This window comes from Nilaparvata lugens, unplaced genomic scaffold (assembly GCF_014356525.2).
Source record: "Nilaparvata lugens isolate BPH unplaced genomic scaffold, ASM1435652v1 scaffold5453, whole genome shotgun sequence".
Lineage (NCBI taxonomy): Eukaryota > Metazoa > Arthropoda > Insecta > Hemiptera > Delphacidae > Nilaparvata > Nilaparvata lugens.
The window spans coordinates 1-23,090 of record NW_024091285.1 but is presented as its reverse complement, the minus strand read 5'-3'; the positions used below and the strand labels follow the sequence as shown (position 1 = coordinate 23,090).

The 23,090-nt window shown below is 33.6% G+C and overlaps 1 protein-coding gene and 2 long non-coding RNA genes across 5 annotated transcripts; 1 reads left to right on the top strand and 2 right to left on the bottom strand.

The window, feature by feature from the left end:
• Positions 1 to 1,333: 1,333 nt before the first annotated feature.
• Positions 1,334 to 6,024, bottom strand: LOC120355985. 2 transcript variants are annotated; one of them, XM_039444764.1, is made up of 3 exons: positions 5,557 to 6,024; positions 4,861 to 5,487; positions 1,334 to 3,019 (listed from the first exon to the last, which is right to left on the bottom strand). In XM_039444764.1, exons 1-3 carry the CDS (start codon positions 5,866 to 5,868, stop codon positions 2,903 to 2,905), a joined length of 1,056 nt encoding a protein of 351 aa, XP_039300698.1. In that variant the 5' UTR covers positions 5,869 to 6,024; the 3' UTR covers positions 1,334 to 2,902. The 2 variants fall into 2 exon arrangements, with proteins under 2 accessions (XP_039300698.1, XP_039300697.1); XM_039444763.1 differs by having other exon boundaries at positions 4,861 to 6,024.
• A 229-nt stretch (positions 6,025 to 6,253) lies between these two features.
• LOC120355986 lies at positions 6,254 to 20,345 on the bottom strand. 2 transcript variants are annotated; one of them, XR_005573881.1, is made up of 3 exons: positions 19,874 to 20,345; positions 11,293 to 11,486; positions 6,254 to 6,763 (listed from the first exon to the last, which is right to left on the bottom strand). It is a non-coding gene; the product is annotated as an uncharacterized LOC120355986 (long non-coding RNA). The 2 variants fall into 2 exon arrangements; XR_005573882.1 differs by lacking the exon at positions 19,874 to 20,345 and adding an exon at positions 15,819 to 16,104.
• On the top strand, positions 14,543 to 20,441 carry LOC120355987. The gene is made up of 2 exons (XR_005573883.1): positions 14,543 to 14,762; positions 20,343 to 20,441. It is a non-coding gene; the product is annotated as an uncharacterized LOC120355987 (long non-coding RNA).
• The last annotated feature ends 2,649 nt before the right edge of the window (positions 20,442 to 23,090 follow it).

Genomic DNA, 23,090 nt, shown 5'->3' with positions numbered 1-23,090 from the left:
AATGAAATGAACGTGTATTCAGCTCCACTTGCTATGGTATAGTGAGACTCACATTATGAAATCAACACCTTATAACCATTGGTGTTATCCATGTGAGTCATTAGACAACGCAGATAGCTCTAACCTTTTCTACCTGCACACTGTTGCCAAATCGGTATTGACTGTGAAGAAACGTGATGAACCATCAAAGTATTCTCAATTATGAAAATGTATAATTGATTATTATTACAAGAATCAGCAATTAATAATCAGATATAACGGAATGACTTTAGTCATAGCCTTCTAATATAGAAGGCACTAGTGACTGAAAATCGGCAACACTGTAGTCCTATCTCTTCCACTGACTTTATAAAGCGAATCTCACTATAGCATAGAATGAGTTGCCGACGCCAGAGAGACAAATTTAAAGAGGAATAAAACAATGCGACGGGAGTTCGTCAAGTACCTATTTTCACCAGTCCTTGAGAGACTGGAAGAAATCGGAAGTTGAGCCATTCAAGTTTCCACAGCATCAAGTTTTCGTTACAGGCTGATAAATAACGTTGTATAACAGATAACGTTGCACACTAGTTAGGTATTAGCATAGAGAAAATATATTATAATAAGATATCCCATGGTATAGGTAGTTTATGTTCAGAATTTCAAGCCGATTTTTTATCAACTGAAAACGATTACTGTCGACTACTGTCTAATATCGGGACACCGAGCTTTGCTCGTTATTTATTGATTGATAAACAAAACACGATTCTTTAAAATGATTGGGAAAGGACTAATATGCACAGCCAAAAACTGTTTCTTCCCCGAATTTTGATTTATACACTATAAATAGTCCAAAAAGTAGGTTATGTTCCATACATTGAATTCAGGTCAAATTTCCAGTCCAAACATTTGAAAACAGAAAAGTTCCAATTTAGATTGTTTACAAACCAAATTGAATAACAAAATAACACTCACTGATCACTTAAAACTGTAAAATAATGATTAACTTTGAAAATTCTGATAACATGTTTACTTCAGAAAGTCCAAAATAGTAACTAGATGCTGTTAGTGTAGAATAGTACATAGTATATTAACACATATTGCAGCAAAAATAGTATATCATTCTAAATCGAATTCATAGTATATCTATTTGTAATAATTGAGGATGTGTTTGTTTTTTGAAGTGTGAATAAATTGTTATTTTGATGGGTGATAGATAGTAGCTTGACCTAGATTTTGATTTGAACTATCGTACAAATTTGAAAATGGCCAGTTTTGGGCATAAGCCTGTTGTGCCTCCTCATATAACTGTAAAAATAATTGTAAGACTGAGAAAATGAATAAATGAATAGAATAGAATAGAAAAGAATTTTATTGTCCTAAATACACAATTACATCGAATAATAAACACTTTACATTTTATCCAATGAAGTAACATGCAGTATTATTCATTCTATGGTTGACAAAAATTCATTAGGCATGGCCGAAGCCGTCAGCCAGAGTTGGTGGATAAAGATAATAGTTTTCCTTAACTAATCAAGATAAAAGTTTGATAAATTTTAGTCATTGATTCCGGTACTCTATACAAGAATAGTTATAAGCCTTCCTCAACATAGATGAACTATTATTGAACTATAATTGAAAAACAAAGTTTATTCTCATTTACTAAACAAGATAAGATTCAGGTAAACAACAATAGAAAAAACAATATATTACAGAGAAGCCTAGGTAAAGAATACTAACTATTTTACAGTTCAAAAATTGAATTCATTAATAAGGAAATTTCTATATGTTCCCGCTGATCTTAAATACCCCTCCAACCGCACCCAGTCCTCCCCGTTAAGATATCTCCGCACTACTTTGTCTCCTAGTACTTGGTGCTGTAACCAATTTTTCCTTTGCTCTCCCAGTACCTTACAGCGGCTTATAAAATGATAAATATCTCCCCTTTCCCCACTATTGCACAAAGAACATATTATATTAGCCCCCTCTCTACCCGGTCTGAAATTTAATGGCAATAAGGAGCCTCTTGCTTTGAATATATTACTAATGAACCGTCTCTTATTCTTATCATCCATGTAACTTTTATTCATTTGATTATTTTCCAGTGTGAGCTCAGCGTAGATTGAGTGATAATGTGCATTTTCAGCTCTATTCCATTCAATTTGCATTGATCAGACAGTTCGTCACTGGGTCTGTTTGAACAAAATTGTTCAAAGACAAAAACACCGTTCATTAAACTTTTCTAAATTAAAACTCTAAAATCCTGATCAATATGAGATAAATATATGATTCATATATATGTCCCATATGACCAGGTGACACATTGAAAACTTGCCATTTTGTTGAGACAGTCACATCGTCATTTGCTATCAGTTTATTCCACAAACTCTGAATTCCAAATTTTGCTGTACTTAATTTCTGCCTGAAATGAGCCGTTAATGACAGAGTTGATGTAAAAACTAAACCTAAATACTTATACTCCTTCACAATTTCTACAGGTTCACCCCCATACTTCCACTTCTCTCTTTTACATAGCTTTCCTCCATTTCTAAAAACCATCATCTTTGATTTCTCCATATTAATAACAAGATTCCAACGATTACAATAAGTATGTAGTCTATCGATCATTCTCTGCATTTCAGTAACATTATCGGAAATGATTACAAGATCATCTGCATAAAGAAGAGCGTTCAATTTCATATCTCCTACCTTGATTCCCCCTCCCAAAATATCGCAAATATCATAAATAAATGCGGAGAACAAAAGTGGAGACATCAGACAGCCCTGCCTTAATCCGCTTTCAATACTTATGTCTTCAGTTTGACGCCCCTCCTTGCACCATATTGATGATTTTGCATTCGGCCCATATAGTGCTCTTATTGAATTAACAAATTTATTTGAAACTCCTATCTCAGCCAGTCTATAAAAGAGTGCTTGTCTCTACTGAATCGAACGCAGCTTTATAATCGACGAAGAAACAGTATAATCTTTTACGCTTGGATAGAGAATGTTTAATTACGTTGAAAAGAATATAAATGTTATCAATTGCGGAGTATCCTTTCCGAAAACCTGCTTGATTCTCACTTATGACTTCTCGACCATAAATCCACTTCTCCAATCTTGTCAACAAGACACTTAAAAATATTTTGTAAATTGCATTAGTAAATGAAATCGCTCTGTAGTTCTCAGGATTATTGGGATCATTTTTCTTATACAATGGAAATATTATAGACTTTGTGAATGACATTGGTACATCAAGAAAACGAAATATACGGTTAAAAAAACATGCACAATAGCTGTCGGAATTCTATTGGCGCTTTTTTAAAAAACTCAGCCGTTATTCTATCAACACCTGATGCTTTATTGTTTCGAGCTTTTTTCAAAGCTGAATCTATTTCTGTTACCTCGATTGGCTTGTCTAATAAATCGTCGATAACAAGAGGCTCAACCCACGATATCTGTCCACTACTTCTAACAGGTGTATACAACTGTCTAAAGTGCTGTATCCATTGTTCTGGACTAATATTTCCACTTCGCGTAAGTTTTCCCTCCCTGAAAAACCGAGCCAGCTCCCAAAATTTCTTAGAATCCCTTACAGTTTTTAGTTTTTCCTTAATTTCGGCCCAATAAGCTTCTTTCTTTCTCTTACATAACCACTTATATTCCTTTAGCTTTGACGTGTAATCGTTCTTCACTTGCTTGGAATTCGTTCTTCTGAATAATTTGAGAAGCGCAAACACGCGATCTCTGTATCTTACACATTCTCTATCAAACCAGACATTTTTCCTGACATCAATCTTATTTCCTCTCTGCGATATTGAGCCGCTAGCTGAATCAGCTATCAATTTTGTCAATAAATTATTTGCTGCATCTATGTTTCCTGGTAGAAAATCTATTTTACAACTCTCCCCAGCAAGCCTTTCAGCATAACCACTGTCATCTAGTTTTCCCCATGTCAATTTCGGTAATAACGGTAGCAAATTTTCATTGAATTCTAACTTATCACTAAACACCTTCAAAACAATAGGCATATGATCTGAAAACATTGCAGGTAAAATATTGGAAATCTATATGGGATAGAGCGCTCTATCTGATCTCAGATTGTAGAGCACAAATATACGCCCAGAGTGATTTTGAATTATACATCTAAATGGTAACAATAGGAAGAACAATAGTTGATCAAAAACTAATATTCATCAAAATTAATTTTTTCTTCAAATTTCACTCATTTTTGAAAAATCATAACTCAGTATTCATTGGAGATAGAGAGTTTCCGAATGATCTCATTTTATTCAGAATTTGATATTCTAGAAAAAAAGCAAGAGCAAATTTTTCCGATCATGAGATTTGGCAGAAATAGCTGAAAACTGGAAAATGAGCTGAAAATACGAGGTGTTTGGGCCACCCTGTATGTAGCACAAGGAAATTTTGCATGGAGAAATTGGTTCTGGACTTCTCTTATGTACCCTAATAATATATTAAAAAATCAGAACTACAATATAAATTGCAAGCACACCCCTTTCTTATGTCTAAATTGACTGGACTATTAGGGATACTTGTTTGGTTATTAAAAAACATATCCCATAGTACCAAATTTTTTAAAACTTTTCAACCCAATCAGACAATACGGTAAACGTTTTCGCACAGATATCTCGCCGACACAAGACAGGATAGAATTTACTCTGATGAACAGTATTAGAGGACGCTGTGGTTTATAACTGCGCCAAGTCTATGTTCACAGAAAGTCTGCTAGTAATAAATTATGAAGAAACACATGTCTAACCTTGAGAATATGGAGGCCCGATTTGCATGGTGATGGCATGCTAGCACACCATCTTGTTCTCGCGAGAAAAACTGAGAATAGAACTGGGCATAAATGTTATCAATTGCGGAGTATCCTTTCCGAAAACCTGCTTGATTCTCACTTATGACTTCTCGACCATAAATCCACTTCTCCAATCTTGTCAACAAGACACTTAAAAATATTTTGTAAATTGCATTAGTAAATGAAATCGCTCTGTAGTTCTCAGGATTATTGGGATCATTTTTCTTATACAATGGAAATATTATAGACTTTGTGAATGACATTGGTACATCAAGAAAACGAAATATACGGTTAAAAAACATGCACAATAGCTGTCGGAATTCTATTGGCGCTTTTTTAAAAAACTCAGCCGTTATTCTATCAACACCTGATGCTTTATTGTTTCGAGCTTTTTTCAAAGCTGAATCTATTTCTGTTACCTCGATTGGCTTGTCTAATAAATCGTCGATAACAAGAGGCTCAACCCACGATATCTGTCCACTACTTCTAACAGGTGTATACAACTGTCTAAAGTGCTGTATCCATTGTTCTGGACTAATATTTCCACTTCGCGTAAGTTTTCCCTCCCTGAAAAACCGAGCCAGCTCCCAAAATTTCTTAGAATCCCTTACAGTTTTTAGTTTTTCCTTAATTTCGGCCCAATAAGCTTCTTTCTTTCTCTTACATAACCACTTATATTCCTTTAGCTTTGACGTGTAATCGTTCTTCACTTGCTTGGAATTCGTTCTTCTGAATAATTTGAGAAGCGCAAACACGCGATCTCTGTATCTTACACATTCTCTATCAAACCAGACATTTTTCCTGACATCAATCTTATTTCCTCTCTGCGATATTGAGCCGCTAGCTGAATCAGCTATCAATTTTGTCAATAAATTATTTGCTGCATCTATGTTTCCTGGTAGAAAATCTATTTTACAACTCTCCCCAGCAAGCCTTTCAGCATAACCACTGTCATCTAGTTTTCCCCATGTCAATTTCGGTAATAACGGTAGCAAATTTTCATTGAATTCTAACTTATCACTAAACACCTTCAAAACAATAGGCATATGATCTGAAAACATTGCAGGTAAAATATTGGAAATCTATATGGGATAGAGCGCTCTATCTGATCTCAGATTGTAGAGCACAAATATACGCCCAGAGTGATTTTGAATTATACATCTAAATGGTAACAATAGGAAGAACAATAGTTGATCAAAAACTAATATTCATCAAAATTAATTTTTTCTTCAAATTTCACTCATTTTTGAAAAATCATAACTCAGTATTCATTGGAGATAGAGAGTTTCCGAATGATCTCATTTTATTCAGAATTTGATATTCTAGAAAAAAAGCAAGAGCAAATTTTTCTGTCCGATCATGAGATTTGGCAGAAATAGCTGAAAACTGGAAAATGAGCTGAAAATACGAGGTGTTTGGGCCACCCTGTATGTAGCACAAGGAAATTTTGCATGGAGAAATTGGTTCTGGACTTCTCTTATGTACCCTAATAATATATTAAAAAATCAGAACTACAATATAAATTGCAAGCACACCCCTTTCTTATGTCTATATTGACTGGACTATTAGGGATACTTGTTTGGTTATTAAAAAACATATCCCATAGTACCAAATTTTTAAAACTTTTCAACCCAATCAGACAATACGGTAAACGTTTTCGCACAGATATCTCGCCGACACAAGACAGGATAGAATTTACTCTGATGAACAGTATTAGAGGACGCTGTGGTTTATAACTGCGCCAAGTCTATGTTCACAGAAAGTCTGCTAGTAATAAATTATGAAGAAACACATGTCTAACCTTGAGAATATGGAGGCCCGATTTGCATGGTGATGGCATGCTAGCACACCATCTTGTTCTCGCGAGAAAAACTGAGAATAGAACTGGGCATCACTGTTGACAACTCTGCGCAGAAGGAGCAGAGCTCTTGCTTGTGTCTCCTCACTTGCTTCCACCTGCAATCAATTTATTTATTTCCATTTATAATTTTATTCAATTTAGCTATTTAATTCAACACAAAAAAATACAATGAGAGAAAACAGTTTACAATAAATAACTGTTACAATGAATATAACCATAAAAAATTAAGGCATAAGAAGAAATTCCATGGTATGGATAGTTTAGTCCAAATTTCTAGCCGATTTTTCTTAACTCAAGCCGATTACTGTTGACTACTGTCTGTTTTAGCCGATTTGTGCGGTTAAGAATGGCACAGTATGAGAGACCATCTAACCAGCGTCATATAGCTTCACGCACAGCAACTACTATGACTTTCGGATTGAGCATTAGCAGACTGAGGCTTAACCCTTAATTACTATAGTGAGGTCCACGTTATAATGGCATTGTGTAATTTGCAATGGTGTTGCTATCCTTGTCTATCGTTCAACAAAGCAGATGGCGCTATCTCTTTCACGCATTGCGATGTTGCCACATCGTTCATCAACAATGTAGAAATTCAACTAATTAACAAAATATTTTATCTCAATCATAAAAATTTATTATTACATCTTTAAAAAATATATTTTTTTTTGACAAATAAAATATGATCAACTATTTTCAACAATAATGCACAGTTGAATTCATCAGATATACCAGTATCAGCTGTTTTGGTGGCAAGACTGAGATCTGGCAACCCTTTTCTCCTATCTTCCTACACTGCCATTATAACGTGGACCTCACTATAGGCTGGGTGAAAAATCACCCAGGGCTTGAGAAATTTCGATGCTCTAGGTTGGCAACGATGCCTACAGATATAAAATATATAGTTCTTTGTTTGTGTTCCTGTGCTAGTTCTACTGTATTGTGACTCCCTGGGTGATTTTTCACCCAGCCTAGTAATAGTGTGAGTTTTTCAAATATTGAATGAATTTGTCATGATTTTTTTAGGCAATTGACTATTATATAATCATAGTAATCATTAATTTGTTTGGAAATATATGAAGAATAAAGTTATAATTTGTAGAAAATGGTTGTGCATCTATTATTTTTTGTTGATCTACCAGAAATCATAATAATTTTTTTCAGAAAAACAGACATATTTTCAACTATGAAAAAATATATTAAAAAATTGGCAAGACACGTTGAAATATTCTTCAAATAATAGATCATGAGATTCATTATTCATAAATAGGAATATAACTTCAAAAAAAGTGAAATAAAAAAATAAGAAAAATATGGGTGAAATCTCACCCAGCCTAGTAATAGAGGTTGGGGAAGAAACCCTAGTGATTAAGGCTTAATCCTGTGTTTGGGGGGTATCCGCCCCCAGAAGAACCCGCACCATCCTTGCTCAACTGAGATCGGGCTACTTGTGATTGTGAACAGTTGCATGTCCAGAATCACTGATGGTGTGAGTGATTCATGTCCCGACCCCACAGCACAGAGCATCTTTTCAGCTGCCCCTCGAAGCCGACACTACTGACAGCCGCCAGCCCCTGTGGGGTGGCCCGCTTCCGGGGCCTTGAGACGGAGGAGGAGTGAAACAACAGGGTTCCCCAAGTCGCTACAACAACAACAACTTTCGGATTGAGTTGACAGTGAAATTTAGAACATGTTGATCCCTGGACCAATTAAAGCAGCAGGCAATGAAAGTGACCAGTACAGTCAGGACAATTTATTCCGATGAGCCGTGCTGAGTGAGAACAGTCTAATCAGTATTCTCCAAAACCAGGATATAGTTGGCTTCATCAAATCACCGAGAACCAGCCGTAATTATTGGTGTAGAAGTAGAAGACATGTATAGTGAGGCCCAAGCTATAATGGCAGTATTTGATTACCGTAACATTTGTGTTGCTATCCTTGTATACAGAATGGCCCATAAGTCAGTTGACAAATATGCATCTAATCAAATAATACACAACAGAATGCAATACATGTATTATTAATTGAAGTTGGAATGATGTATTTGATGTAATCTAACCCAATATGTGAAGAATATTCTTGTTTTTAGATCCTCAAGATATAAGATTGTTGTAAACTGATTGGTTTGGTTTGTAACAACAGCTGACCTGAAAAATTGCAAGCGTCAACTGACTTATAGGCCACCTGTATATCATTCGACAAAACAGATAGAGTTATCTATTTCTAGCTAATAGAGCTATCTGCTTAGTCCAATGACAAACAAGGATTATGAAATAATCATAGTAAAAAATATAACATTTTAAATATTACCGTTTTACTTTAAAAGAGAGCTCAACAGATTTTGTCAATATTTCATGCGTTTTGTATGTAATTAAGGATTATTTTTTTATATGTTGCGTTTGTCTATTATACTTATTTTACATATTTCTCTTCGAAATTAAATTTTCTACAAGTTCTTTGAGAAAATATTTTGTGTTTATTGTACATTTAACATAGTAAATCTTAACCTTAAAGGAACAACAAGTTCCTTCACATCAAAAGAAGAAAAAAAGTCCAATTAACATAGGTCTGAAAATGCTTAGTTACCAAGTTATACAGGATGAAAGATTTCGTCTGAATTTCAGTTCCCCTGCTGAAACGAAGCTCTACGGGTATTTGTTGGCTGTTAATTAAGATGTAAAATTTAGCGTACTTTATGTAAAATGAACTGAAAATTGAATAAAAGCGTTCTCAGACCTGTAGCTACAGTAATTTTCAAGATGTGTGACGAAATACGTGATTTACGTTTGAGAACGCTTTTATTCAATTTTTCAGTTCATTTTACATAAAGTACGCTAAATTGTACATCTAACAGCCAACAAATACCTGTAGGGCTTCGTTTCAGCAGGGGAACTGAAATTCAGACGAAATCTTTCACCCTGTATAACTTGGTAACCAAGCATTTTCGGACCTATGTTAATTGGACTTTTTTTCTTCTTTTGATGTGAGGAATCACGCTATGACTTATGGGCAACTTGTTTCAGAACACCCTCTATAGTGAGGTCGACGTTATAATGGCAGTGGAGAAAGATAGGAAAACAGCATAACCGATGGTGCACCTGTTTTGAATAGACAACACTATAAAACCTGATACTTTCAGGCTGATTCCTGAATTGAATAGGTACCACTGTCTTGAATAGATGTTAACTGATACTGGTAGCCTATATCTGATTTAATATAGCGCTATCTGCTTTGTCCAATGATAGACCAGAATAGTAACACCAATGTTAATCAAATACTGCCATTATAACGTGAGCATCACTATGGTGATTATGAAATTCAATTGTTATTCTTTTAGTATGTTACCATTACAATGAAAAAAAATCTGGTGTGGTACACTCACACAACTTTCCTTGCTCATATTTGAAACTACGATCAGACTTCTGTATATGTGTATATATAATTGTTTTCAGAGTACTTTTTCTTTGTGTGAATTGTGAAATTCGATGATTTTCTTAGTCGTCATTTTTTTATTCATCAAAACAGCTGTTCTACAGATGAAATATCTCGACTATGTGTTCTTTTTATGAACTGCGCTACTACCTACCTACCTCATGCACGAGAAGGAGGTTACTAAGTCCATTTCCCAAGGATGGGGTGGACCCCCCATTGGTTTCCCAGGAAGAAGACTCATGCCAGTTGATAAAGCTGATAAATAACTATACAGGGTATGAATTTGAAAAAAATCGGTCGTTATTTTTGAGAAAATCGTGAAAAACATGGTTTTTTAGTAATTATCCGCCATTTTTCTCAAGAATATTAAGGAGATCCTGCAATTTTCCCAGAAAAAAAACTCATGTCATTTGATTTGGCTTATGAATAGTTATCCATGTTATAAATGTTAAGAAAATCGTTAAAGCCGTTTTCGAGAAAACCGTGAAAAACATGGTTTTTTAGTCATTATCCGCCATTTTTCTCAAGAATATTACGGAGCTCATGGAATTTTCCCAGAAATGAGACTCATGCCAGTTGATAGTGCCTATGGATATCTATCCATGGTATGAATTTTAAGAAAATCGTTAGAGCCGTTTTCGAGAAAACCGTGAAAAACATGGTTTTTTAGTCATTATCCGCCATTTTTCTCAAGAATATTACGGAGCTCCTGAAATTTTCCCAGAAATGAGACTCATGCCAGTTGATAGTGCCTATGGATATCTATCCATGGTATGAATTTGAAGAAAATCGTTAGAGCCGTTTTCGAGAAAAACGTGAAAAACATGGTTTTTTAGTAATTATCCGCCATTTTTTCCGCCATCTTGAATTGAATTTTATTAAATTTCTTATTGTCGGATCCTCATGGTATAAGGACCTTAAGTTTAAAATTTCAAGTCAATCGGTTAATTAGGAATGGAGTTATCGTGTTCACAGACATACACACACACACACACACACACACAGACCAACACCCAAAAATCATGTTTTTGGACTCAGGGGACTTTGAAACGTATAGAAAACATGAAATTAGGGTACCTTAAATTTTTTTGGAAAGCAATACTTTCCTTTCCTATGGTAATAGGGCAAGGAAAGTAATAAAACCAGCTATTAATTAAAGATACGTGATTATGGTCTGTCATGTACCACTCACCTAGATATTGAGGATTGATGTAATGAAACGCTGAAACTGTCTCATCAGTTGCGCAATGAAGTTCTGTTTGGATAGAGTGAGACACTTCTCATCAGAGTCCTGACACAACCAACCCAAGTCTTTGTATGCAATAAACACAGTCAGACAATTTCGCTGAGAATAGCGCTGGGTCGCCATTTTCTTCATCAGGACAGCTGTAAATAATAAATGAAGAAATAAGTAAATTGTTTTTCCATCAGAGGTTAACATAATATAGCCTATGACATGGGATAATAAATTACGGTGTACTATTCTGGGGGAAACAGTCCACACATGGAAAGAATTTTACTTCTACAGAAACGAATTATAAGGACTATCTTCAGGCAACCATACCTTGCCCACTGCAAACCCTTGTTTGTGGAGGCCGGCATTTTAACACTACCTGCATTGTTTGTTTTGGAGGCATGTTTGACGACTAGAAGGAAGCCAGATATTTTTTTGAGCAATCAGCAATATCACCACTACAACACCAGACCAAGGAACGACACTCATGTGTCAGTGGTACGATCTAGACTGACCCAATATGGACCCAAATACATCTGCGCTAGGATATACAACTGCTTGCCAAATGAATTGAAGACCTTGGAAAACTTGAGTCAATTTAAAAATGAACTTAAAAAATTCTCACAACAAGACCATATTATAGTTTACAAGAATACTTTGAGGAAAGAATCTCACCACACCGACACCAGGAACCATAAGGAAATTCAGCTCTACTATATGATGAATAATCTGACGACCACGGCACAAACGCGCTTCCAGTGGGAGAATATCAAGTATTTTATATCCTTTTTGGAGAGATTCAGGTTTATTGATGTAATATTAACGGTTCATTCTCGTTTAAAAAGTAATCAATTATATTTTATTAAGCAATAAATTACATTTTTCAATAATTTCATAATTAAGATGAGATATTTTGTTAATTAATAATTAATTCTACATTGTTAAAAGACGATCTGGCAACAAAGCAAAGCGAAAAAGAGATAGCGCTATCCGCTTTGTTGAATGATAGACAAGGATATAAAATACCATTACCAATCAAACACTGCCACTATAACGTAGACCTCACTATACAGAGATATTCGGAGAATTAACAAAACGTCCAATATTTACTTGAAATTCGAAAATTTACAAGTTGGTCAATCAATGGGAAATTGTCAAAGTCAACCCTACTTCCATGCATCTTATTGCAGCTTAACAGCTCCAATTTATCATAATAATTAAATTAGTTATTATAAATGAAGATTTGAAAAATAAAATTAGTTTTTGATTATAAAATGTCAAATTTCAATATTAATATTTATAAACGATCTACAGCTGGCAGTTGGTGCAACTGCCTAACAGTCACATATAAGAGTCCTGGAACTATTTTCATCATTGCTTCATTGCGTCTCTCACTGATAGCCATCTCGCTCGCTCTCGAATTCGCTGCTATTGTTTATCTTCGTTGTTAGTTATTAGTTCTTAGTTCTTAGTTATAACTTAGTTTGGTGTTCTAGTAGTTTAGCTGTAGTTTAAGTGTAGTTTTAGTTATAAGTTTAGTTTAGTAATTTTCGGACCTACCTGCCATTTAATTGTTTAGCTCCGATATCAAGGTTAGTAACTTTAACATATTTTCAAGTTTTTGTCAAGTTGTCAAAGGCTCACCAAGTTCAGTTTAAAAATGCACAATATTTTTATTACTTACTCATATTATACATTGTACGCCCATTTCGCCAGTACTTTCTGCTTATAAAGAACCTTATATTTTTTTCCCATTCAGCTCATAGTTAAAATCAGTGAGTTTTACCTATAGGCCTATCATAATTTATCAATAATAACATAGAATTAAATTCTTTACTATTGATTTATCATAATCAATTCTAATAGGATACATTGGTAACATATTCTATAATAATAGCCCTTTTTCAACAGTTTATAATTTCACACATTAGAAATTTGTTCAGTTCAAGGTCAATAAGTATATAAACTATCTATCTTATTTTCATACTTTACAGGTTTTGTGTTTCATAATTACTAGGCCTATTACAATTACCTAACACTTCACAATTCAATTATTTTATTAGTTTGGTTTAATAATTACGGTGTACTATTCTGGGGGAAACAGTCCACACATGGAAAGAATTTTACTTCTACAGAAACGAATTATAAGGACTATCTTCAGGCAACCATACCTTGCCCACTGCAAACCCTTGTTTGTGGAGGCCGGCATTTTAACACTACCTGCATTGTTTGTTTTGGAGGCATGTTTGACGACTAGAAGGAAGCCAGATATTTTTTTGAGCAATCAGCAATATCACCACTACAACACCAGACCAAGGAACGACACTCATGTGTCAGTGGTACGATCTAGACTGACCCAATATGGACCCAAATACATCTGCGCTAGGATATACAACTGCTTGCCAAATGAATTGAAGACCTTGGAAAACTTGAGTCAATTTAAAAATGAACTTAAAAAATTCTCACAACAAGACCATATTATAGTTTACAAGAATACTTTGAGGAAAGAATCTCACCACACCGACACCAGGAACCATAAGGAAATTCAGCTCTACTATATGATGAATAATCTGACGACCACGGCACAAACGCGCTTCCAGTGGGAGAATATCAAGTATTTTATATCCTTTTTGGAGAGATTCAGGTTTATTGATGTAATATTAACGGTTCATTCTCGTTTAAAAAGTAATCAATTATATTTTATTAAGCAATAAATTACATTTTTCAATAATTTCATAATTAAGATGAGATATTTTGTTAATTAATAATTAATTCTACATTGTTAAAGGACGATCTGGCAACAAAGCAAAGCGAAAAAGAGATAGCGCTATCAGCTTTGTTGAATGATAGACAAGGATATAAAATACCATTACCAATCAAACACTGCCACTATAACGTGGACCTCACTATACAGAGATATTCGGAGAATTAACAAAACGTCCAATATTTACTTGAAATTCGAAAATTTACAAGTTGGTCAATCAATGGGAAATTGTCAAAGTCAACCCTACTTCCATGCATCTTATTGCAGCTTAACAGCTCCAATTTATCATAATAATTAAATTAGTTATTATAAATGAAGATTTGAGAAATAAAATTAGTTTTTGATTATAAAATGTCAAATTTCAATATTAATATTTATAAACGATCTACAGCTGGCAATTGGTGCAACTGCCCAAGTCGCATATAAGAGACCCAGGAACTAAAATTTCCATCATTGCGTCATTGCGTCTCTCACTGAAAGCCATCTCGCTCGCTCTCAAATTCGCTGCTATTGTTTATCTTCGTTGTTAGTTCTTAGTTCTTAGTTATAACTTAGTTTGGTGTTCTAGTAGTTTAGCTGTAGTTTAAGTGTAGTTTTAGTTATAAGTTTAGTTTAGTAATTTTCGGACCTACCTGCCATTTAATTGTTTAGCTCCGATATCAAGGTTAGTAACTTTAACATATTTTCAAGTTTTTGTCAAGTTGTCAAAGGCTCACCAAGTTCAGTTTAAAAATGCACAATATTTTTATAACTTACTCATATTATACATTGTACGCCCATTTCGCCAGTACTTTCTGCTTATAAAGAACCTTATATTTTTTCCCATTCAGCTCATAGTTAAAATCAGTGAGTTTTACCTATAGGCCTATCATAATTTATCAATAATAAAATAGAATTAAATTCTTTACTATTGATTTATCATAATCAATTCTAATAGGATACATTGGTAACATATTCTATAATAATAGCCCTTTTTCAACAGTTTATAATTTCACACATTAGAAATTTGTTCAGTTCAAGGTCAATAAGTATATAAACTATCTATCTTATTTTCATACTTTACAGGTTTTGTGTTTCATAATTACTAGGCCTATTACAATTACCTAACACTTCACAATTCAATTATTTTATTAGTTTGGTTTAATAATAACAGTGACTGACATTAATCATGCAATTGACTTTTGAAAGTAGGGTTTTTAATTTCTACTATTTTCTTCTACTAGCTCAAGGTACCTAGCTTCAACCCATACTCTATAATCCAACAATAATTATTAAAAAAGAGTTGAATTGTTCATCTTTTGATCCACCACTAATATTACTAATACTAGCTCTTAATTTATCAAAACTTTATAACTTAATTCAGTTTAAGGTTTGTGATTAAATCTAAATAAATTATTCATATTTTGATTCCAATCATTTAGAAATAATCTTTCAATCTTTTGTTATTTGTTTGCTTCAAATGTCACAGATACTGACAATTTAACTTATCTCATTGAATTTAAATTTGAAATACTCTCATCGGTATTTGAAATCAATTATTTGAGTTTTATCTTAACACTTTCTCAAAGTATATAATAGATACCTAATTTTAATCACACAATATAAATATTTTAATTATCTACTGTACACAATATAAATTACTCAAGAGATCCATTCAATCTATTAATAGGCGTTATTTAGGCCTATGTTGATATTGTAAAAAGCGGAGTAAGTATCTTACCTCTCATGGAAAGAATAGTTGATTCTCAAATACCGGTAGTTTTGAATCCAACAATACAAAATCACACTAGGCTACAATAGTGACAATAGTATTTCACGACATAAGTTAGTAACTTGCAATTAATATATAATTAAACGGACGTCACCACATCAAAGAATGTGAATGTTTTTTCACTTTAAAGTTTTATGAAATATGATAGTAATATAATTAACTTGATATATGCATAAACTCTTCTTTACTAATTCACAACACTACACTACATACAGATTCAAAATAAATAACTGAAAAGAAAATGAGAGGTTAGGTTACCTTGAACTTGAACTTGATATTAAATCAAAATGGCATTGAATGGAAAAATAACTCTCGGTCTCAATCAGCACAGTATTGCACATGCGCTGGTAACGATTTTTTCCCGTTCCATTCAGTCATCTTTCAATGTAACGTTCTATGTGATGATGGCTACCGAGTACTGTGACTGGAGCCAATCATCATTTTATTTTAATGATAATATTATTATCCAATCATGATTTATCATTGAATTCAATATAACTAACTGAACATAGAAGTATTTAACATTATTATAACTAAAATAGTAGATATTCACATATTAAAAATATAATTTTGAAGAATATTACCAAAAAACAAACTGAATTCTGAATGTAATATATAATTATTCTTTTCAATAAAAGAAAGATCAATTTTGAATAATATAATCCATAAAATATACAAGTTGTTATTTAACTGAAGTCAGCATATTGCAATTTCAAATCAAAATCCTAACACCCTAACCTTCCCTTTCACCTTTGAAACATCAACAACATAACTCTACCTGGGCCCTAGCCCCTTCTAGCATATTGTAATTTCAAAGCAATAACTTAACCTACTATTATGAAACGTTATTAAATATAACCTTTATAAAACCTAACCCCTAACCCTTTCACATTTAATAGGTTGGTACTTAAGATTCATTCAACATCTTCAGTACAAAACATGAACATGTGGTTTATTTTCTAGAACTAAACAAATATTACATTTTATGGATAGTAAAATGCGAGTTGAATCTTGGCACTCAATCAGCTGGTCGATACACAAAGAATACTTTTGAATAACTATTTGGTAACTGTGTCCGTTGCTGGTCGTTACTCTGTATCTTTGACAAAGAGAAGCTTTTGTTGTCAGTCGTCAGACCACAGACCAGCATCCAACCTCTATGAGCAGCTTCTCTTTGTCTCAGAAACAGAGTAACGGCCAGCAACAGTCACAGTTATAACATAGTTATTCAAAAGTATTACTTGAGTATCTATAGTGAGGTCCACGTTATAATGGTAGTGTACGATTTGCAATGGTGCTGCTATCCTTGTCTATCGTTCAACAAATGTGAAAGAGTTAGGGGTTAGGTTTTATTTAGGATATATTTGATGTTTTATTAGGATAGGTTAGGTTTTTGCTTTAAAATTGCAATATGCTAAAAGGGGCTAGGGTCTAGGTAGAGTTATGTTTTTTGATGTTTCAATGGTAAAAGGATAGGTTAGGGGGTTAGGATTTTGCTTTGAACCACATGTTTGTGAACATGTTCATGAAATGAACCACATGTTTGTGAACATGTTCATGAAATGAGCCACATGTTTGTGAACATGTTCATGAAATGAACCACATTTTTATGCTTTGTTCTAAAGATGACGAATAAATCTAAAGTATTAAATGTGAAAGGGTTAGAGGTTAGGTTTAATTTAGGTTATATTTAATAATGTGTTATTAGGATAGGTTAGGTTTTTGCTTTGAAATTGCAATATGCTAGAAGGGGCTAGGGTGCAGTTAAAGTTATGTTTTTTGATGTTTCAAATGTGAAAGGATAGGTTAGGGGGTAAGGATTTTGCTTTGAAATCTAAATTATTGAATGTGAAGGGGTTAGGGGTTAGTGGTTAGGTTTTTTGGATTATATTCAACAATGTTTCATAAGGTTAGGTTAGGTTTTTGCTTTAAAATTGCAATATGCTAGAAAGGGCTAGGGTCCAGGTAGAATTATGCTTTTTGATATTTCAAAGGTGGAAAGATAGGTTAGGATTTTGCTTTGAAATTGCAATATGCTGGAAGGGATTAGAGGTTTTTCAAATAGTTAAGTTTATTGATGTTTTAAATGTAAAAGGGGAGGTTGAGGGTTCGGTTTTTGTTTTGAAATGACAATATTCTGACTTAGTTATAGTGTTTTTTAACATCAGTTAAATAACAACTGTTATATTTTATTAATTATATTTTTCAAAAGTACTCTTTCTTTTATTGAATAAAATGATAATATATTGATTATTATATTGAATTTAATGATAAATCATCATTGGATAATAATATCTTCATCAAATAGAATGACAATTGGCTCCAGTTACAGTGCTCGGTAACCATCATCACAAAGAATGTTACATTCAAAGAACTGACTGAATGGAATGGGAAAAACCCGTTGCTAACACATGCACGATATGGTGCTCTCTGAGACAGAGAGTGGTTTGTCCAACTCGCAACTCCAAATGAATTGAAAATTTTAGGTTAGTGATTGTTTTTCCAAAAGGAGCAGAAATAAAAAATAAATACTTGGGCATAAAAGAAGAATTTGGCAATGTCAAAGAGAGAAGACAAGAGTATAACTATAGTCAGATCCACGTTATAATGGCAGGGGATAAAGATAGAAGAATAGCGATACCGATTCTCTGCATTAATTATATTTCTACACCGTCAAAAACATAATTGGCATCGTTGTGGACCTGGAAAAGTATAGTACCATCGGCTTTGTCAAATGATAGATAAGGATAGCAAAACCAAAGTTGATCAAATACTGTCATTATAACGTAGACCTCACTATACATCAAAGTCAACAAAAACAGTGGTTCTTGAAAACTTTAAACTTGGATAAAGAAGTGTTTCAGTGCTTTGAAAAGACTGACTTAAATGAATAAAAAAATTTATTTTAATGATACAAAGAAAGTACAATATTTTAATTTGACAAGCTGTGTGAAATTGCTTCCTCCAAGTGACAGAAAAAGGTTGTCAATTTTAAGACTGAAAAACATTTTGTTTGGAAATATTCTATCAAAAGTGTTGGTCATCAAGTAGACATTTGCCTATCATTTCTTATAAAGTTATTAGTTTTTACCAAGTATGAGTGAAATGCATTGGAAAAAAAAGTTGAAGAGAAACCTCTAGATAAACTGCAACTATTTACAGGTAAGCATGGAAAACGATAATAAATTAGTGTGAACCAATAATGATAACATTTTTATTTCCACAAGAAAAGAACAAAATAAACAAACAACTTGTGCAAATGTAAGAAAATAACCAACTACTTATTAATACTAAGACAACTTTTACATCTACAAAATGATATGGCTCTATATATCAATGTGCGGTTTCCGCCATTTATTTTCTTTTGTAACTCTGTATCGAAATAAGGTATCATGAATTTGGATTCATATTTAAGATGTTGAAGCGACAGAGTAAGTTAATAATTGAAGAGTAATTTTCAATTTCAAATTGGAGCTCATAACTTCAACAATTATGTGTCAATTCAAATCGCAATTGACAACTCTATTCACCCAATTATAAGTAATAGGCTGTCTGAAGGCATGCATAGCAAATTAAGAGAGTAATATTATAAAAATAAGAAAGTAGCAACAATTAAGGAAGTATTGAGACAAGAAGCTATCGCTTAGATAAGTTAAGAATCATGTGCCTGGTACTCCCGTTGGAAGTTTTATGACTTGAGCCAACTCCTCTGAATATGATTAATGAGTTGTAAAATCGCCTAAAAACTTTAGGTGCATTCATCTCTCATCATCATCCTCAGCAAAAAAATACATGAAGACTCATTATCAATTTCAAACTCCATTGTTCACAAAATATTTTGGCGTGACACCACTTTGTGCGGCGCAGCAGATGGTCTCTAGTTTGTTCTCTACTATCTCTGACTCACCAGCCACACTTTGCAGCGCAATAATATACAGTGAGTGGAGCCGCGGCCAAACTGTACGATCCTCAAGTGGAAGACACAGTTCTAAGTAAATACTGACCTTTACAAGAATTCCCAGGGTCACCCTGGTCCGGCTAACCTCAGTCAGCGTTTGGAGAGGACCGGAGTAGGATTTACTGCTCTCAATGTGGTGTCGGCCGGCCGCTCAAGGTTGGAACAGCAGTTTGGGGTGATCCCAAAGATGACTGCTACTGCAAATATTCACAACAGGGTTAACAGCTAGATGGAAATTCGATGATCACTACTATCCAAAAATTATCTGCCAGCCCGGGAATCAAACCCGGTACCTCCTCATTGCTAGTCAGGAATGCTCACCCTTACACCAAACTGACAATCTCTGGATAGCAGCGCTCATTTTAATCAAAGATTACAGCATTTTATTGGGATTCTCGTTTAATAATAATTATTCATTAATTAATTTGATGCAATTTCTAATTTATTTCTATTTGTAAAAATATAGACTTGATCACTGCTCTATCCTTAATACATTTTAATTGGTTTGTTTCCAGATGGCAAGCACTTCCAATGCACGCCCTAATCCCCCAAAGAGGAGGCGTGAGGAGGATGGGAACGTTGCCCCTCCTAAGAGAAGGTGCATTGCACCTCAACAGGCCCCTCTTAGACGATCTCAGAGGATAATACAAAGAAAGTAAGTAACTTATATGAATATAAACTATTCAAATCAAATTGATACATTATATTCTCTACTAAGTAGGTAACCCATGCTCCGCAAGGGTCTGTTTAAAGCACAAACAGGTTGAATTTAGTTTTATAGTTTCATGCTGATATCTTTCAATATCACTACTTTCAATGTTACTAACTGCAGTTATTATTTACAATGGGAAAACGAATTGATTGGGCTCCTTACTTTGCATCAAAAATCGAATAAAGTCACATTTTGAAAAAACCCTTCTGGCTCTGATTTTTCCATCTTTTTGGCCTTATAACATTTTAACGACTGATTGAAAAAATCCGTGCTAATCATGAGCTCATAGAGCATCATATTTTCTTCAATTTAATGTATTATTTCATTATATTATGCATCTCCCTATGATTGTTGCAACCATTATAGTGTTGAGTGTAAAATCTTCAGTTTAACAACAATAGATCAATTGACAAAGAAATTAGGAGGGAACACTTGGAACAAAATATTTGACTTCACAGTTTTTTTTGGACTAGTTAGAAGGTCAACATATCAAAATTCCTCAACCCTACCCCTTGTGCTTAAGGGATTGATTATATTATATGCCTTTATTAGGGCGGAGTTAGGACTCCTGGTCCTCTCTACCACACAACCCTTGAGGGTGGTTTAAAAGTTGCAATTTCATTTCTGGCTTACATGCATGTATCTTGGAAACAATGTATTTCAGCGACATGACTAGCTGAACAAAAATGAAGCTAGATAAATTTCCTACAAGTTTTGTTCAGTAGGGTTTTTGATATATTCTTTTCCTACAGTTACCTTGAAAAGTGGCCATTCCTGCACTAATTACAGAACACAAAGAATCACTTTTCCGCTCTAGTGTGGGAAAAATTTTTCTGCACTCCAGATTTGCAACATGGCAACACAAAATAGTTGGTGGGTTATATGGAGGATTAGTGCACGAAAACAAAAATTAAGTTGGTAACAATGACTGTGGTTAGATTTAGATAAGAATCATTTCAATGGCTACCCTACATTTATGATAAAATCCCAATCTAGAAATCCAAAACAAGAATAATGTCTATCTAAATCATAATTAAATAATAACTTCTGATCATTTAATAATAAATAATGTTTATTTTCTATTGATGTTTCTTTTGGTGCAGCAAACTGACACTTTGCGCACTTGTTGCACAAATAACTATTAGTTTTAGAGATATTTGTTTTTAAAAGTGTAAAATCTTTGAAAAGACAGTTTTTCTTCCAACATTTGCACTTTCAGAGCTTATTACTCAACAAATGCATATTGTTCAAGATATATGCAAGAAACAAAGTATGGTACTTGCAAACCACCCCCACCCCCTTAGAAAAGGGGGTAGGAGTGAGGACTTTTTATATGTTTACCCCCTTGCTATCCTAAAAAGAGCTGCGGGGTCAAAAATTGTGATCCAAACTTTTCCCTCTTCAATCTTTCATTGACTGGACTAAAAAAGATTTCAAGTTATTGAAAAAATAAAATTTGATTAAACTCAACCACTTATTTCTTGGAATCATTTTTGGTTTCATTTTCTATTAATGTTTTGACTTTACCTATTTTTTGATCCTATTTTCAAACTTTTCTTTTATTTTCAGTGCTGAGAGATATCATGAAGAATCTATCCTCTAAATCTCATGGATTTATATCTTACCAAATTATAAATGTTCTGTCCCAAAATTTAAACTTCAGGTGCTCATATCTCAAAGAGTAATGATCAGAAAAAAATCTTTTCCTGAGAAAACTTTTTCATTTTGGTAGATTGATGATATACAAATTGAAAAACTTAGAAAAATATCATGAGTAGAAAGTTTATTTTTAGCCTTTGCACAGCCTTAAGGGATGAGAGCGGTTTAAAAGATGCAATTTCATTTCTGGCTTACACGCATTTATCTTGGAAACAATACATTTCAGCGACATGACTAGCTGAACAAAAATGAAGCTAGATAAATTTCCTACAAGTTTTGTTATGTAGAGTTTTGTGATATCTCCTTCAGTTTTTGAAATATCTACTTTCAAAAGAGTAAGAGACAGTTTTTGTTTCAACTTTTTGGGCTTATTACTCAACAACTAAGCATTGAACAAATAAGTACTGAACATTGGGTTGTAGAGGATTTAGTTCTCTTCAATTTGATGTATTTTTCACAATTTAGTGCTTTTTATCAATTGTTATAGCAATATTAAGTATATTAAGTTTTGTTCAGTAGGGTTTTTGATATCTTTTTTCGTTTTAGAGATATTTGTTTTTAAAAGTGTAAAATCTTTTTAAGACTTTTTTTCTTCCAATGTTTGGCACTTTCAGGGCTTATTACTCAACAAATGCATATTGTTCGAAAAAAACAAAGTATGGTACTTGCAAACCACCCCCACCCCCTTAGCACAGGGGGTAGGAGTGAGGACTTTTGGTATGTTTACCCCCTTACTATCCTAAAAAGAGCTGCAGGGTCAAAAATTGTGTTCCAAACTTTTCCCTCTTCAATCTTTCATTGACTGGACTAAAAAATATTTTCAAGTAGGTAATTGAAAAAATGAAATTTAATTAAACTCAACCACTTATTACCAGGAATCATTTTTGGTTTC